The 17,745-nt window shown below is 37.9% G+C and overlaps 2 protein-coding genes across 3 annotated transcripts in view; one reads left to right on the top strand and one right to left on the bottom strand.

Annotated features, from left to right (window-relative positions):
* The window catches only part of SV2C (synaptic vesicle glycoprotein 2C), a 131,401-nt gene that overhangs the window by 88,783 nt on the left and 24,873 nt on the right, over positions 1-17,745 (top strand). For both annotated transcript variants that reach the window (XM_071581200.1, XM_071581201.1), the window contains 3 exons: positions 12,826-12,959; positions 13,114-13,203; positions 17,386-17,496. In XM_071581200.1, coding sequence (XP_071437301.1) covers positions 12,826-12,959; positions 13,114-13,203; positions 17,386-17,496 — 335 coding nt within the window. The remainder of the gene's footprint in view (positions 1-12,825; positions 12,960-13,113; positions 13,204-17,385; positions 17,497-17,745) is intronic.
* Positions 3,169-4,680, bottom strand: LOC139684595 (uncharacterized). The gene is given in 1 exon segment (XM_071580701.1): positions 3,169-4,680. A coding segment is annotated over 1 exon segment (1,512 nt).

The following is a 17,745-nucleotide window of genomic DNA, read 5'->3' as shown; positions in this document are numbered from 1 at the left end:
AAAGTTTTCTTTGTTGAACAGTTACCTGTAAAAGAAAAAAGAAAAATCTGTCCAGCCCCTTTTAGGGCCAACATTAAAATGTAGGAACAATCCATCGTGAGCTTATTTTGTGTTCTTTGCCATAAGCATCTTTAGCTTTCCAGGAGTACATGTTCAAGGGTGTGTCTAGTGCCATCGGTACAGCTCCCACGGTAGGCAGTTCTACTAATACAGGCTGCCCAGGAAGGTGAGAGGGTTTTTGATTACTCTCAGGTTTTGATGTTGCTGGTAGCAGAGAGGGAGGCTGTGGATAAAAAGCTGTGAGTCTGGGACAACCATTTACCCCCCATCTGTCATTTATTACTTTTACAGCATCACAGAGTCATTCAGTCCAATTGGGTTTTTGAGATTTTAGAAGTCGTTTTAGCAGGCCATTTGTTCTCTCCACTATGCCATTTGCTTGTGGATAATAAGGTGTGTGGAATATCCACTGGATTCCTTCTTCCTTGGCCCACTCCTGGACGATGGCAGCTGTGAAGTGTGACCCGTTATCTGGTTGGATAGATACAGGTTTGGGGAAAAAACTGAACCACATTTTAAGAGCTTCCAGAGTGTTTGTACTGGTTGCCCGAGGGAAAGCTTCTGCTTGCACCAATCCTGACCTAACTTCTACTCCTACTAACACATACTGTTTTCCCTCAGATTTTCTAAAGGGTCCAATATAGTCTATTTGCCATGTGTCCCGTAGACCTTTTTTGTCTCTTATATGTAACGGGGGTTGTCCTAAAGGGTGACGCTCAAGTCGGGTTCTGCACTGCTCACATGAGGATATGCAGCTGCGGCACATCTCTCATGTGACTGGCCATTCCCTGCTTCCTGCTTCTCTGTAAAGGTCTTGTGCTCCTGTGTGCTGTCCCTTTAAATGGAGCCACTCTAACAGTCTATCCAGTTCTCAGCAGGAGCTTTCACACTTACTGGGGATAGTTTGGCTAGTTCATCTACTTTGATGTTCCAGTGGCTAGCTGGAGTTTTATTTTCCTGGTGAGAGGCTACCCACCCGACTAAAAAATTCCCTTTCTTTGCTATAGCAAGAATTTCCTGCCACTTTTCCTTTTGCCAAACAAGGACTCTCTTCACCTCCCAGTCATTTTTGTCCCAGAAGGGGAGCCACTCAGTACACCCTTTGAACACAGCAAAAGAATCTGTGTAAACATACACAGAGTCAGAGGTTTCAGCTTCATGGTTAAATACACTCCAAACTGCTACTAATTCTCCTACCTGTGCACTGCCTTCTCCTTCGGTTACTATTTTGTTTCCAGTGTTTACTTCTAAAGCTGCAGCACGGTATTTCCAAACTTTACCCTCCCGCTTAGCTGAGGCATCCGTAAACCACACATGCTGCAATTGCTCTGAATATGGGGGTGCTACTGGGGTCACAGAAGGTAGAGAGTCAGCAGTGCTATTTAAAGTTACTTCATCCTGTAAGGGAAGATTTTTCCGAGCTCCTTCTGTTACCTGAAAAATGGTGCAATAATGTTCAATTTGAGCATACCATTTCCGAACAGGGGCTCGCTGGGCCACCCTGCCAGGGGGTGGGGTTCCTGCCAAAACAGGCATAATGACCTTAAAGGGTCCCCTTAGAATTAGGGCTTGCTGACGAACAATTTTTTCTGTTTCACGGAAAGCAGTACTCACCACAAACAAGCCTTTTTCCCAGGTAGAATATCATTTTTAGCATCTTTAAAGCTGTGGGAATAAAATCCTATGGGGCTGGTGGGACCATCAGGTCCTCTCTGCCATAAGTGTATGGACAGTCCAGAACTTGCAAATCCCCACTCAATTTGTACTGGATCGCTGGGGTGTATGGGACCCAGTGAGTGGTATGTGTTGGCCTCAAAAATTAGGAGTTGCAAGGCTTCATCATGAAGGGGAGTCCATTCCCACTTTGCTTTTTTCCTCAGCAAATCATATAAAGGCTGTGCAATTATTGAAAAATCAGGAATGTGTTTTCTCCAAAAAATTAGCAGGCCTAAAGCATGCTGTAAATCTTTTTTGTTTTCTGGTGTTTTAAGTTGGTGTAGGCAGGTGAGTGTATCTGGAGGAATACAAACCATTCCTCCTTTTCACCAAATTCCTAGGAATTTTACTTCTTGTGCAGGAGTTTGTACTTTTTCAGGAGGGATATGTAAGTCTACAGACTCAAGGTGCCTGATAATGTTTGTTTGACTTGTTTGCACAGATGTAATTTCAAATCCTCCCACTAAAATATCATCAACGAATTGGTACACTTTTACTCCTGGTACAGGAGGAATAAGTGACAGCTCTTGTGCTAGTGCATGATGTGCTAGAGTGGGTGAGTGTTTGAATCCTTGTGGGAGTCGGGTAAAAGTGTATTGCTGACCCTCCCATGTAAAAGCAAAGCGCTCTTGATCCTGCTCCTGTAGGGGAACCATGAAAAACATGTCTTTTATGTCAATAGTGGCCATAATTTTATGGGCTTGTTCTTGGATGGTAGCTATTAACTCAGCTAGATTTGGGACTGCTGCAGTGAGAGGTCCTGTATTTGCATTCAGGCATCGGTAGTCTACTGTCAGTCTCCAGTTACCATTTGGTTTACGGACAGGCCAAATAGGTGAATTGTAAGGAGAATGTGTTGCAACCACTATTCCCTTTTCTTTTAAGTCTGTAATAACTGGAGTGATACCTTGTCTGGCTCCTAAGGGTAAAGGGTAAGGTTTGACATTGGTTATCAGGGAGAGAGGAAGAGCAGGGGCAGATGTAGTAAACAGAGATGTGAGATTTCCTTTCCAAAAGTCCATATGTTTCCTTCTTCATCAGTCCAAGACTTTCCTTTAAGGAGGTCTAACCCCAGTAAATTGGTAGGAACTTTACCTAAAATCATGATGGTTTCAACTGCTTTCTCCTCCCCTGGTAACCAGCATCTTACCTTTGCTGTTATCTGGGGCTGTATGTTTCCAAAAGCGTCTGCAACAAACATTCCTTTATGTGAGGGAGTGATTCCACATGCAGATGCATCTTCAAGTTTCAAAGCAGATATCTGAGCACCAGTATCTACTAGAAAAGTGACAGGAGTTTTACGAGGACCAATAGGACAGGTTATTAGCAAGTCACCTTTAGAATTTTTGGTAAGCTTTCTATTGTAAATCCAACCTTCACCGCCCAGCTCACCTATTGAGGATGAAGTGAGGAGTTTCCCATCACCTCCTCTATTTTTAGTTCCTCCAGGGGAGGGGCGGTAGCAGCTTTAAGGGATCCCCCTTTTGCTGGCCAGTCTTGAATTAATATTTCTAATTTATCTGTGGGTTGGCCATCCATTAGGGATTTAGGGATTCCCTTTTGCAAGCCTGCAATCCACAGGGTATTCCATTTTTCCCTGTGAGTCCCTGTATTTGTGGGTGTTCCCTGCCCAGAAGAAAATGTTACTTTTCGGAGTTTTACTGGAGGAATAGTTGTTTTGCATTCTGTTCATCAAATTGATTTAGAATCAATAGTAACTGAAGGTACTGGACCATATTTTCTTCCATAATTAATTAACTCTTGTGCTACCTCCCCCCAGGTCCAGATTTTATTTTTATTTTCTCCACGGTAAGCGCCAGGGCTTAAAGCAGCTTCTAAAGTGGCTGCAGCCCTTTCTTCTTTGGTGAGACTTTTTATTTGTCCCTTTAGCTGTATGCCTATGGGTTTCAAAGATTCAGGGAGGCCTCTGATAAGAGGGATCATTCTTTCAGGGTTTACTGTCAGCATCATAGGAGATTCACGTCTTGGTGTTAATTCTCTGTCATGCATCATTTGTAAACAAGCTGCCTTTTGAACACTCTCCACAATTTGATTAACATTTCCCACTATTGCCAGAGGATCTCCCCTCTCTAGGGGGCTGAGCCCCCCAGCCCAATAGGCTGCTCTTTGGGTTATAGACCATGGAGCACGGTTATCTCCTGTGGTCAGAAAAACTCCAGCTCCCCAAAATCCCTCAGCTTCTTTTTCTGATAACAAAATTTGATCACCTCCTGTGAGAGAGACTCTCCAAACATACTCAGCTTCAGATTCTCTAGGGGTTCTGCTGTATTCCTTTTTCAACTTAGCCAATTCAGTTGCTGTATAAGGAATTTCTTTCGTAGTTATTTGGGGTGTGTCATCATCTGACCCCTCATATGTATATTCGGTTTTAATCAGGGGTCGTAGGGCAATAGCCTGCTTTTCAACTTGGTCACACAAAGGTTTTAGATCAGAGATGTGATATATTTTTTTAGATGACTCCAGCTCTGTTTCTTTTTTCCCTTCTTTCATTATTCTTGCGTATAACTCTTCTCTGAGTACTCTAGTGGTGGCTTTTTCATTCCTTATTTCTTCTTGGAGGACATTAACAGTCGTTTTCTGTTCCTCCAGCTGCGTCTGCAAGGATTTAACTAAATCTTGCAGGGAGTTAACCACTTTTGTGTGACTTTCTTGCTGTTGTACTTTGTGGTTAACTGCCATAATTAATGCAGCACCTAATACTGAACACACAATAGGTTTTCCTTTACCTTTTCTAGCTCTTACCCCGGCCCGCAGGGTAGAGATCCTATGAACAATTGCTTGAATATTATACCAATTATCTTGTGCCCACTCCATTCCTGGAGGAGATAGCTTGGCCTGAAATTCATCTAATAGATTTATAAGCGCTTGCACATCATTTTCCATATTACCACAAATTTGGGGTGAATATGTTTCCAGGGGGTACCTCTTGAAAGTTACAGCAAAATTTCCCCAAATTTTTCACTCCTCTCCCTGGAAAGGCCCCTCTTAAAAGATAATTTCTAAAATTACACAACAAGTTCGAGCGATCTTTTCCAGGGAGCCCCTCTTAAAAGTTACAGAAAATTTTTCATAATCTCACTTCTTTCCCTGAAGACTTACCTCTTAAAAAGTTACCATGTGCATATTAACGTCAAAAAACAAGACAAAAACCAACCAAACACACAAACAAACAAACTTGTAATGTCACAGTCCTAAAGTCAGAAAGGAAGGTACTTTTACTCTGTTTGTCAGATATCTTACTCTGTTTGTGTTATCACAAAAAATGATCAATCATAAAAAATTAACAATTATCAAATTTTTGGGATAAACAGTTTTGCTTCAAGAGAATCCTGCCGACTACGCCAAATTAATGTGACGTTCAGATCTGCTTAATTTTGATGCAGATTGAATTACAAGTTCGAATCATTCTCTTGAGCAAAACTAAAACTCAAACAAGTTATCTGTAAATACCAAAAACTGATTTTTACTAATTGATTGCTAGAGAGATGCGAAAGGAAAAGAGGAAAAATAAGAAAAGTTAGGAAAATGCTTAAAATTATTTATAGAAGCAGAGAAAAGATACCACCATGAAAAAACTACTTGAGTGCCTTATCCATGTAACTGAGAGGAAGGAGGGGGGGTGGGGGGGGATGGGGAATGCAGTTTCTCCTTCAGTATCTGTTGACTGCAGGAAGATGGTGAGTTTTTGAAATGCAAAATGCCTGTTATTTCCCCTCACGACCAGACCGGCTGGCTTCTGGTGTAGCTGCAAAAGAGGGTACTTTATTTTAGCCTGTAAGAGAAAAATTCAGAGAAAGGATATACCTCCACAGACAGTCACAGACTATTCAGTCTGCCAGGCAGTCTCGCTCTAGGCCGATGCTCTCTCTCCAGGCTGACAAGCAGTCTCTCTCTCGAGGCAGATGACGGCTGGTGGGAAACCGATCACAAGGGCAGGATCTTCTGGCAGGAATATTTCCTTGAGAAAGCTTTTCCACGAAAGCTGACATAGCAATGTTAGCACAATGTATTGAGAGGCAGAAAACCATGGAGAAACATATTTTTGACTTGTTTGCATGTTACAGTAACAAAGTGGAGACTGCATTGCCTCCCTCCATTCAAATCACAGCAGAATGAGGGAATACTGTGTTACTGAGACTGTAAAGTATCTGTCTGCCAAGGCAGAAAATCAAGGTGTTCTGCTGCTGAAGCTGATAACCATGTCCAAACTCCTCCTCAGGTGCCAAGCCACGATCACACTCCTCCCATTAGGTATAGTGAGATAACTCTACTCCAATCAGAAATTAAAGGTATTTATGACTAGAATCACTGAAACTCCACTCAGACATAAAGAAATAGTATAAAAGTGAGTTTGGCATAGAGGGAAAGCAAGAGAAGACCTCCACTAAAGCTGCTGGGATCAGTCTACAGGCTGAGTCCATCTTCTTCCCCTGCGAGAGGTGAGAAACTCTGTATGTGTGTTAAATGCTGCTTTTAGGAGTAGAACTTTCATTTGTGCTTACCCCATAGCAGTAAATTGCTTCGTGTTAGAGTTTGTGTTTGCTTGATATATGCATCATTAAATTGCTCTAGAACATATTTTTACAGTTAGAAATCATCTTTGAGAACATCCAAACCTTATTAATCTGTCATAATTTGTATTAATAAAGAGTGTTACTCTACAAACTATTAGAGTGAGTCCTTACAGTTGCCAGCAGCAGAAAACAACCTGAGAGGACCCACTGGGAGGTTTTTGCTCTGTTGAGTCACCCCAAAATGGTGGTCAAAGTACTCTCCAATGGTCTCCATTGCTCTCCAGTGTTGGTGAAGGATCTTGTTATGAGGCACCAACAGACACTATGATCTCAATTTTCCTGGGGATACCAATAGGCAAAATCTAAACTCCCACTTTTCATGTGACATTAGCCAACACCTTTTTTTTTCTTTTTAGCATACTTTCTATAAAGAAAGGTAACCATTAAAATATATTTGTTTCAGTGATGCTTTACATAGTAAAAAGGGAATTTGTCCAGCTCTGTGAACTGCACATGAATCCTTTTCTAATCACACCTTTCTCATATAATAAGGGCCAAAGAGTCAAAACCATTTCTGAAAATGCCATAAACTGCCTCTTGTGAAAGCTCTTTACTCTTCTGCCGCCATTTGTTATAACTATTGGAATAGTTATAACTTGGGGATAGTTGGAATGGTCCACTGAGTGTGACTGATAAGTATGTACAAAATTTACAATGGTCAGTTTAGTTTACAAGTCCTTTCTCTCTGGTTCTGTACATCTTCTCTTCTGCCCTGTTAGACTTCATAAAATGTGAACAGATAATAACTGATTTTGTCATATTCGTGTCTCTATTATTTAGTTTGGCCATATCTGTCCCAGTAAAGAAAATTGCAGTGCAAGAATAGCTTCCTTTGTTCAAGTAAAGATATTGACATGTCATTTCCATTAGGTTCAGTAGTGGAACAGCCTACTTCCAGACCCTGTGTGTTTTAATATTTATCTACTAGGGATGCAAGTGAGATCCTGGCTTCGTAATAATAAATAGACCACTAATTAGACATCCTTTGGCATCTTTAGCAGCTGCAAAGATCAGACAGATACCATTCTGTACTTGCAGTTTTCATACTATGAATTTCTACTTTAATTCATCTATATGATTACATCTGTTCATGTCTTCTGCTATTTTAGAAATTAACTTCTTAGCTATAATGGCTACTGTGAGTCACAGCATCATGATACAGCCATACTTCAGAGCCAAATGAAAATCAAATTTCAGAAAGATCATTGAAAACAATGCAGATGATGACTTACAGGTTTCCTTTACCTTCTCACACTCACCATCACTACAGAATTTCCAAATATTCTGATTTGAAACTAATTTTTATGCCTTTTTTTCTTCCTATCACAACTCGCATATTAGCATTTCCACAGTAAGGAAACAAACATAGTGGCTCTGTATTCTGCAGAGTATGCGTAGGGTTAAGTGAAAGGCTGACAAATCATTACTAAACCTCAAATTTTGGGTGCGTATCATGCCATCTGAAGTATGGGGATACCCATATTCCCTCCTCAATGAAAAGTAAAGCTAGGCAGTACTACAGCAGGTATTAAGAAACATTTAAAAATTGGTGTCATCGTTCAGATGTACTACAGTGCTGTGCAGGAATTATGTTTGATTGTATTAGAGAACAAATTATTTTTTATGCAAGATCAGTGCTGCTTGCTGCTGTCCTGGAGAGTATCTGAATAAAATATATTGTCACCAGAGTGATCAGAGACCTGGTAATCTCAAGTCCTCACATAAAAATCAATGCCGGCACAGAGAAGTGGTGAGTGCCTGTGATTACCAACCCTCTCCCCTGTGGCAGAGAAAACATGTCTTGAGAAAATTCCTTGTTCCTTTTAATCACAGTTTTAAGGGTCAGCAGACCAAGTGTTTTTAAAACACATCTGTGGAACACTATTACTATCTTCTGTCATTGGTGATCCTCAAGGCTCTCAGAGAGTAGTAGCGTCAGCTAGAGAGCCATGCACCTTTGTTAAGTTACGTCCATCATGGCCTGTCACAATTCAGCTATTTAATTTCCAAATTCCTTCTTCAGGAATTAACAGAGATGACCTGCAGAGGCAGTGGGTGTGTAGAGTATCTAACTATCTATATAGGCTAAAAATAGCACTTCTTTTCCCATGTGACATTAATAATTTAATCGCAGGAAATACAAGTGTTCTATTTTGTGTTACTGAAATTTCACATTGCTGCAACACAGAATAATTCTGAAAAACATTATATCTGTAATTCTTTAAAACATTTTCATTCAGTTTTGTAAAAATGTCTATCACAACTTCCTCAGCTACATAATTTACCTGAACTTTTCATTTTTTCCTTTTATGTTTCAGTGATGTTTTACTATTATTTTGATAACTAGCACTACATATATATATACACACGCACACATATACGTATGCATCTACATATACACATATATATACATACGTTTATATAAAACTTGGTAATGCAAGGACAGACAAAATAGAAGTTCAATAATAATGTATTTAAGGGCTGCTTCAAAATATTTCAAGGCTTCTTTATAATTTTGCTTTTAGATTTGGGAATTACTGAAAACAACAATTGATAGTAAAAGTCTGCAAAAATTTTTAGACATTTTTATTACGTGCAGTAACAGTGCCATCAAGTGGCAATTTACAGCAATCACGCTTTTTAGTTACAGCAAGTGTTTCAAACTACATTAAAACCGGAGGCTAGAAAGCTGATTTCTGATCAAAGATTATGTGGTAAAGCAGAAATAAGGAAAGTTATAAAGTTATATTAAAGATTCTTCAGAAGAATCTATTGAGTTTATTAGTTCCTATAAATTCCTTGATCATCTTACTCCTTCATCCTTAATTTTTACATATATTCCTGCATCTACTTCCTCTTTGATCTACTGAAATACAGAAATGTATGATAATTTGGCTTTTGAAAATTTCTAACACTGCTATGAAACTGGTTCTTCTTATTCCTACTGAATCACTAACAAAAATTGTCAGGATGCTCAGACTTTCTCTGACCCCGCCATAAAATCCCAATGTGTGATTGGACATTCTTTGCCAACTTCAGTGTCTTAGAAAGGGTTTCACAACTTTATTGCCCCACTATTTAGAAACTGTCCCCTTGCCAGCCAGTATTTATACAGAGTCTGTAGGCGCACATCGTTTTCATGGACCACATTGCACTTCAGTGTAACATGAATTAATTTGTAGAGATCTATCAAGTGTCCTTTCAGCCTTGATTTTGGAAAGTGAAGCAAATAGTTCCCACAAATCTGCTCTCTAATAACCTACCTACTGTTGAAGATGATCTTTGTGCTTGAAGATGCTTGTTGTTTATCAGGTATTATACATTTATAAAATCCATTCTAATGTGGACAGGTTTACCTTTAAAAACGTTTTCAGAAAGTCTGTGATATAAATGTTCTTTTCTGTTCTTTGGAGCGAGAACTTTATAATATAATTTTAATACAGTAATATAATGAAGCAGTTGAAATGCTGTGTTGGAGAGGGAAAATTTTCCTGGCATTGAATTCAACTTATAAATTAATGATTAGATACAGATTAGTATCTTGTAGATTTTGGTTTTGCTCTGCTGTGTGCTCCTGTGTTTCTGTAATCAGCAATTGCCATGTCCATGATTCACTTGGTCTTTTCCTGCAGTCAGGAAAGCAGGAGTGTGGTATTCAGCATGAAGCATCCTGCAGCAGCTTCAGATTCAGTCATTGCAGGTTTGGGGTTGTTCTATAGTACAGCATTCCCAAGATCCATTTAGGCCAAGTGCTTTGCAATTCATAGAACATTGGGACTCCAGCCCCATTTTCAAGATTAATGACTCTCAAATACAGCATAGCCAGGGAGCAATGGTGAAGGTTAACTCCAGGTTGCTGAGAGTGTGCTGAACACAACCGTATAGAGCTGCTGTGTCCTTGCTATTGTAACATAAATCAGGGAAGAGAGGAGATTGAAGTACAGCCAGGAACACACATTTATTTTCAAGAATTACATACAGTAGGAATCAAAGCAACTTTGTGAACTAAATTCAGAGCTACTCTAATGGCTCCATTTTCCAGATTAGCTCATGATCTGGGAAAAAAAAAGGAAGTGTTAAATAGAAGAATAAGTCTAAACTTGCTCTGCATTAGAAATGTATGTTTGTTTTGCTGATCAGGTGATGGTGCTGAAATAGATGGAAGCAGCAGACTCAAGAAAGCTGTATTGCAGCTGACCTTTTTTTTTCCCCTAGAAATTTCTTCTTATCATCCCAACATTCACTTTTTTCATTATTCAGCCCATACATTAAATCACAAGATAAATTGCATCAGCTAATACAGTGCATAGAGAAAAAGATGGAATAAGAGTAATAAAAACCATAATGAACACTTCACTTGACATGTCACGCAGATATTTTGAGAAGTTAAAAAGATGTTTTGTAGGTTGACAGGATGACGACAGGATTACCAGTGCACTCATTGCTTTTCATTAATTGTAGTATGGTTCACTTACCTTAATAAATGATACCTAAAAACAAGTTACCACCTGCATTTTCCAGGACTGGTGACAGAGCGCAAGATGTTGCTGTTTCTTTATAACAGGTATAAAGCCAGGTTGGTTTCATTTATTGCAAACTGCCCTTTATACAGCTCAATCTCATAAAACATAATCTACAGCAGTGAAAGACAGATTGCCTAGTCATACCAGTGCCTCTGTGTATTTCTGGAACAGTTTCTAATACCGACAAAAGCCAGTACCATGGACTGATACTGAAAGTTCTGGGAGATGAAAATCCCCATCCTGTACTGTGTTCCATGCACCTCTGGCAGTTGCATGACTGCCCAAAGAGTCAGATCCACTCACTGCTCTGACCGAACATCAACTTCACCAAAAGGAAATTATTTTGCAAATTCTTCATCAAAGGATTGTGTTCTAAATTTCCAATTATGCAATGAAGAATATTATTCTAATTATGAGAATAAAATATGTACACAATACCTGAAACACAGATATAGTTCCTACTTTGTTCATTAGGTAATTGTAAACTTCTCCTTCTTTATTTCCTTCTCTTCACAATTTAGATGTAAAGTATGTATATATTAAGATGTGAAATTCAGTAAGATCAAAAGTTGACATTTTCCAAAAATCAATAGAGCAAATCTTAATACACTTTTAGACATTTTCTTTGCTTACAGGTTTGTTCTTAAATTTTAATGCTAAGTTCTATTTTGGAATAAAATTTAACATTAGACAACCTTGTTTTGTTGGAGGCAAATTTGAAAGGATAAGGTAGGTCTTTTTAAGCCTTACTTAAAAAATAATATGGAATCCCAAGATCGTTGCCAACAGAGTTACTGATTTTACTCCTTTCTTCCTGGGGTAAAGATGGCAGTGCTAAGTGGAGCTGTAGAGCAAGCTGATACAAAAGTGCAGAATGTTTGTAGGAGAGCAGAATAAACTATTGATTTCCTGATCAAAATGTTTCATGGAACCATTGATAAAGAACAAAAATAAATCGTGTCTTGACTGTATTTTTCATACAGTCACATATAAGTACTTCTATATGAGAAAAAAGTTTTCCCTACAATGTGTTTATGATCCACAGCGTAGGATCTTTAAATTCCAAAATACACTTTATATTTCACAGATAAATACCTCCTTTGAAGAACTATTTAATAGGCAATTTGGTAGTATGTTCTACCAGTTGTTTACCAACATTCAGAAAGATTTAATTAGCCATGTCTTTTGTCTAGAAAATTCAGTTCACAAAGAATATATCAGATCAATCCAGCAGCAGCTCTTTCATTAGACAGGATTCTATTTTCTTCCAATAACCTCTTCTGTCATTCTGATCTTCCGCTCATCTTTTGGTAAGCTATCCTTGGAAATGTTACTTTTCTGCTGATTGAAGCCAGAATAAAAGGCCAGGTAGTTATCCAAATAATATATTCTCTTTTGCAAGATAAATTATTAAGTTTCTTACAGTAATAGCATTTTAATAATCCCATCATAATATACCATTCAATCATATATTTTGTTAAAAGCTGAACTACTAGCCCTCCATGAAATCGCTATTAAGAACATTAAAATTAAATCTGTAGAAAAAGTTACTAATAAGGAAAGTTATACAATTGCATAAAATATATAATATGAGTGAAAATGTTTAAGTCTCTTTTCTTCCAGTGTTGTTCTGCATGGTGATGATGTCTCTGTGTGGTTCATGTAACTACCTCCACACAAATTTTGCTAAGAGAATTGAAATTCATCTTTGTGTAAGGAAGTCTCTCACCCTGAGTAACACTGTCATTTTCTGGTCACATACAAGAGGCTGAAATTCATTGTGTAAGGTTACTTGTTAGTTGATCGATATTTGTGGAAATATATCAGTATGGTTTCATTTAAATGTAGGTATCATCTTGCATCTCCAAGAAGCTGCAGTATAACATGCATGATACTTCTTCTCTACATTTTGGGAATTTCTGCTTCCACAGGATGGAGTTTCAGCATGGGCTCTGCCTACCAGTTCCACAGCTGGCGAGTATTTGTGATCGTCTGTGCACTGCCTTGTGTCTCTTCTGTGGTAGCCCTCACCTTTATGCCAGAAAGCCCACGATTCCTGCTCGAGGTATAATTTTCAGAACAGTTTTTATATTCCAGCCAAAATTATTTCTGTGTATACATCATGACTTCTACATACCAGACATTTAGATTGTTCAGGAACTATGGAGAGTATCTTAATTTGCATGTATGTTGCACTTATGTTTTGATCTAACTTTTAGATTGGAAAACATGATGAAGCTTGGATGATACTGAAGCAAATTCATGACACAAACATGCGTGCTCGTGGTCAGCCTGAGAAAGTCTTTACAGTGAGTATTGTTTTTAGAGCTAATTACCCAACACATCAGCAAACCTGACTGACAAAGTCTGGAGGGATTAAGAAATCAATATTAACACTCTGCATGAGAAGACAAATTATTTGCATTCTAAATATCTAAATATAAGATACTGTGAATTCCTACTGAAATTGTTGTATATACAACAGATGTTAAGATATCAGCCTTTGACCTGAAAGTTCTTGAGTATATGAACCCACGGAGTGATAATTTTATCTGGTGTAGCAGGATTCCATCTGTGTTTTATTTCTTGAGTTTATGTTGCCTTTAGTAATAGCAGTAGGGACATGGAAGTCCAAATTAGTTAGCTATTTTGTGTTTAAAGCTTTGGATTTTTTCTCCCTTTATCAGGTAAAATAATAATTTATAAAAATGCTTCCTTCTGTGAAATAGTAATTCCAGACATTTAATATTCTCAAAATATCTTGGAAGCTCAGCTCCATCTTTTTGAGGTCTAATGGTAAGGCCCTAATTAAAGTATTGATGTGTTGTTCCTTTTGAAGGAGAAATTTGCAATGAAGAAATGTGACATTATGTCATCTTTATGAAGACAATACCTAACAATCTTGTCTTCCTGGGTACAGTAGGACCAAATAGCAATTTCTTGCTTTGAAATTCAGTCTGCCTTTTCAGCTTGCGCTGTGCTTTTGTAGTACAGACACTCTGCTCCCTCATAGAGCCATGTGCAGCAGGATGTTCTTCTTCTTCCAGAGTCTTCTTTCTCACTATAATGCACATATAACTCAGTTAAGAAATCCTCTTAAAGGTTCTACTTTTGCAGGCAGTCTTGAAGATTGACCGTATAACTTTATTCCATTGAGACCTGAAGTTTGTTGGGTGTAGTTTCCATTGCTTCCTTTTAAATCTTTCTACAAAGAAGCTCAAGAATTCCTATATTTAGCTTGAAAGAAGGTTGGCTAGCACACTTCTCATGTTAAATCCACCTTCATTTTTATACCAGTGACCTACTTCTAATCCCATCTAACCTAATATTTTATTTTCTGATTTAATTTGTGAGTAAAGGGATTTGCCTAACACCATAGCTAGGGTGTAATTTCACAATTGGCTCTTGCTGATCTGAGCTACTTTTAGACAGAATATGCCTGCTTCTAGTAACTCAGAGGTTTTGCATGCCAGCATTGATACTCATTCACTGATTTCACAGTCAGCCATAGCACAGATCCTGACTGCCTCAGTACTGGTTTAGGCACAAGGAATAAGAAAAAAATGTACTGGGACAAAATGTGGGAAGAAGGATAAGCCTCTCATGTCATTTAGACATAACTGTAATTGTGTCCTGAAGCAGCTGTGGAGACAAAAACAAAGCTCATGCTTGTTGTTTCCAGTTCTTGTGGTCTAACAAGTCTTTCTATGGTTGTTAAAATGTGAGACTCAATCACTTTATTTACAGTTAGTTTTGTTAATTGTTCAGCCATTAATATTGCCAGTTTCTGTCTGGAACCTTTGGGAAACTCAATTCCAGATATCAAGGAGAGGAAAGATTATAACTACTGTACTGTATGTCAAGGTTAGACATATATAGAAATCCCTATTTTTAGCCTGCATTAGTATGATTAGAAAATGCATAATTCTCCTGTTATTATACAACACCAGCACTTTATATTGTAAAACTCAGAAAGCAAAGAACTTATGCATAATTTGTTTGGCATGTCCTTTTAGTATTGTTTTTTATTTGTTTGTTTGTGGGTTTTTTTAGGTTAGTCCTGGGTATTGTGATATTTTGCCTCAGCAATTTATTCACATACCTCTCCCAAATCTTTTTGTTTACCCAATAACATTCTATGACTTAGGCTTTACTATTTCCTTCCTCTTCATATTACTAGTTACATCAGACACACTTTGATAGTGTTTTCTAACTCTACAGATGATGTAACCTTTTCTCCATTACTCCTACAGTTTTAGTGTCATTTCCTTTTATATATTTTCCTGTATTATATTATATTGACTAAATCTTTTTCTAGAAGCCTTTTTTCACAAACCATATTTATTCTTGTTACTCATGTTGTTAGGGGACTACCTTCAAACCTTTAGAAAGAGAAGTAATTCACTGATAACAGTTGGTTTTAGAGTTAGGAACTACAAAATGGAATTCTGGTTACTAAATTGATGGAGTTTATGGCTCTTCGTACTTTTGAGCATTTCTCCGGAAAGCAGTGACACTAACAGAGATGACAATAATTTAATAGTGTCTTCTGTCACGGTACTACCGAAGTTAAATGTTTACGTACATGCTTAATTATCTTGCTGAATAAATATTCATTAGATCTCTTGGTTTAAATAGTAACTAAAAAATCTTTGTATCCTTAAAAGCAAAAATTTCTCCACTCTTTAATTACCATGTATTAATTAACTATTTTTTCCTGCAAATATTTTCCTTTGAAGCAAGTCTTGATTTTGCAAAATTTAAAACATTGCGTATTGCTAGTCATTTCTTTTAAACAGAAGTGTTATTTTCATTAAAATAGGTATTCTTTATTACTTGGTCGTGGTTTTTTTCTTTTCATCCTTTATATACTAACAGCTGAACTTGCATGGTCCAGATGGACTATTGTCCTGACTCAATGGGACTTGCCATATGTTAAAGAAGCATCAAGTCAGGGAACTTTTCTCCCCAGTCACGTACAGTGGTCCAAGGACACATAAACCTCCCCAAACCTCCGCATCTCCAAACTAGTCAGGTGGCCAGTATAGTGAAAAGCCTGTCCTTAAGCCCACAGTGGTGGTACTGGTTTACACAATATAATTCAAAAGGCATGCCCTTTCTGCTCAGGGGTGTGTTCTGTAAGGACTTCTGCATATAGGAAATCACAGATGATATTTGAGAACTTAATCCAGTCCTTTGAATAACGTGTTTCATGAAAGCAAATTAAAAGCTTAAAATCAATGGAATGATACAGACAGGATTATTGGAAGAGGCCTGACAAGGTTACAAGCTTTTGATAAAGTACAAGATTTGGCAAGATGTTGAGCTGCAGTACTTCAGAAATGAGAGTGGTTATAGCTAAAACTGCTTAGTGGGCTTTTCTTTGTTCTTGTTCATGAGATGAGGATACTGGTGCATCTGTAAAAGATATGAGCTCAGAACTAGAGATTTACCATCAATCTTGCTGTTCCCTGATGTCCTGTAATCCTCTGGGATCCACTAGAGGTAGGGGAGAGGGGTGTCCTTGTTCTGTTAAGAAGAAACACAAGCCATATCTACCTTCAGAAACTGCAGTCAAACACTGAACGCTCAGTCTTTTGCTCTCTCCTTCCTTCTATGTCAGATCTTTCCCCCATTTTATTAGTTTTCTTTCCAATCTCTACTTTTCTTCTTTTAAAATAAACTGTGGATGAATATTCTGCCTTTTGTGGTACTGCTTTTAACCTGGGACCAGGAGCAGAAGCCAAAACCAAAATCATACAATGGTACAAGTTTGTCAGGTCCTGTGTCTGGAAAGACCATGTAACACATTCTTGTTCCACTATCCAAGGAAGTGCAAGTGAAAATTAACGTTGTGGGCAACATCACACCACTGTATTTTACCCTGATATCTGTTTATATTATTGTACTTTTTATGAAGTATCTGATTGTTTGTAGCAACAAAAATATGCATGGTTCCAGATCATTTCACCTCACTTTTTCTCTCTTCATTAAGTTCTCTGATTAACACTACACAAAATAAGAACAAAATAAAAGGATTTTTCAGCTACTATTTCATAACATTTTGAATACTTCTGTTTTTATTGCTGTCTCTTTAATCAACAGACTTCCAACAATGTTGTGATACCAAGTCAGAAACAAACTCTGAACAGGTTTAACTGATGGTTTTAATCATGTTTTATCTTTTGTGGCATTAGGGATATATGCAACTACACCCTAGAAGAATCTGAACAATAGGTTATCATAGCCAGAGGAAATGTATTTTCTTTATGCTTTGAAAGTTGAGCTTTTCTGATACAGTTGCATTCATAATGGTCTTTGTCATTACAGTGTGCTACTATTCCTTTATATATTTAAAGCATTCTGTAGACACAAGTTTAATAGCTGCTAATTTTTAGCAGATGGGATTTAATAAACTCTGCCAATACTCCTCTATAGGTAATTAATGATTTCGGAAAACACAGATATTTGTGTTCTGTTTGTATTACCAGGTTACCAGAATCAAAACACCAAAGCAGATAGATGAGCTCATAGAAATAGAGAGTGATACTGGAACATGGTACAGGAGGTGTTTTGTAAGAATTCGCACGGAGCTCTATGGTGTAAGTAACAACATCTTCTTTCATTCTGTAATTACCTTTCTTCTATTTAACTAGCATTTTGAAATGGGAAGAATTCACTGAGCTCATGCTGTTGGTAGCTGCAATGCTACATTTTCCATGCAACTGAGAGATTCAGGAACAAGTAAAGTTTTGTTTTCCTGACCCAGGAAAGATGCAAGTGAATCACACAGGCTGGTCCCAGTTTCTGAGGAAGAAAATGTTACATTGATCCTTACACAAGTGATAGCT

The sequence above is a fragment of the Pithys albifrons genome, chromosome Z (assembly GCF_047495875.1).
Source record: "Pithys albifrons albifrons isolate INPA30051 chromosome Z, PitAlb_v1, whole genome shotgun sequence".
NCBI classification, from domain to species: domain Eukaryota; kingdom Metazoa; phylum Chordata; class Aves; order Passeriformes; family Thamnophilidae; genus Pithys; species Pithys albifrons.
This window is presented reverse-complemented; position numbering and strand designations above follow the sequence as displayed.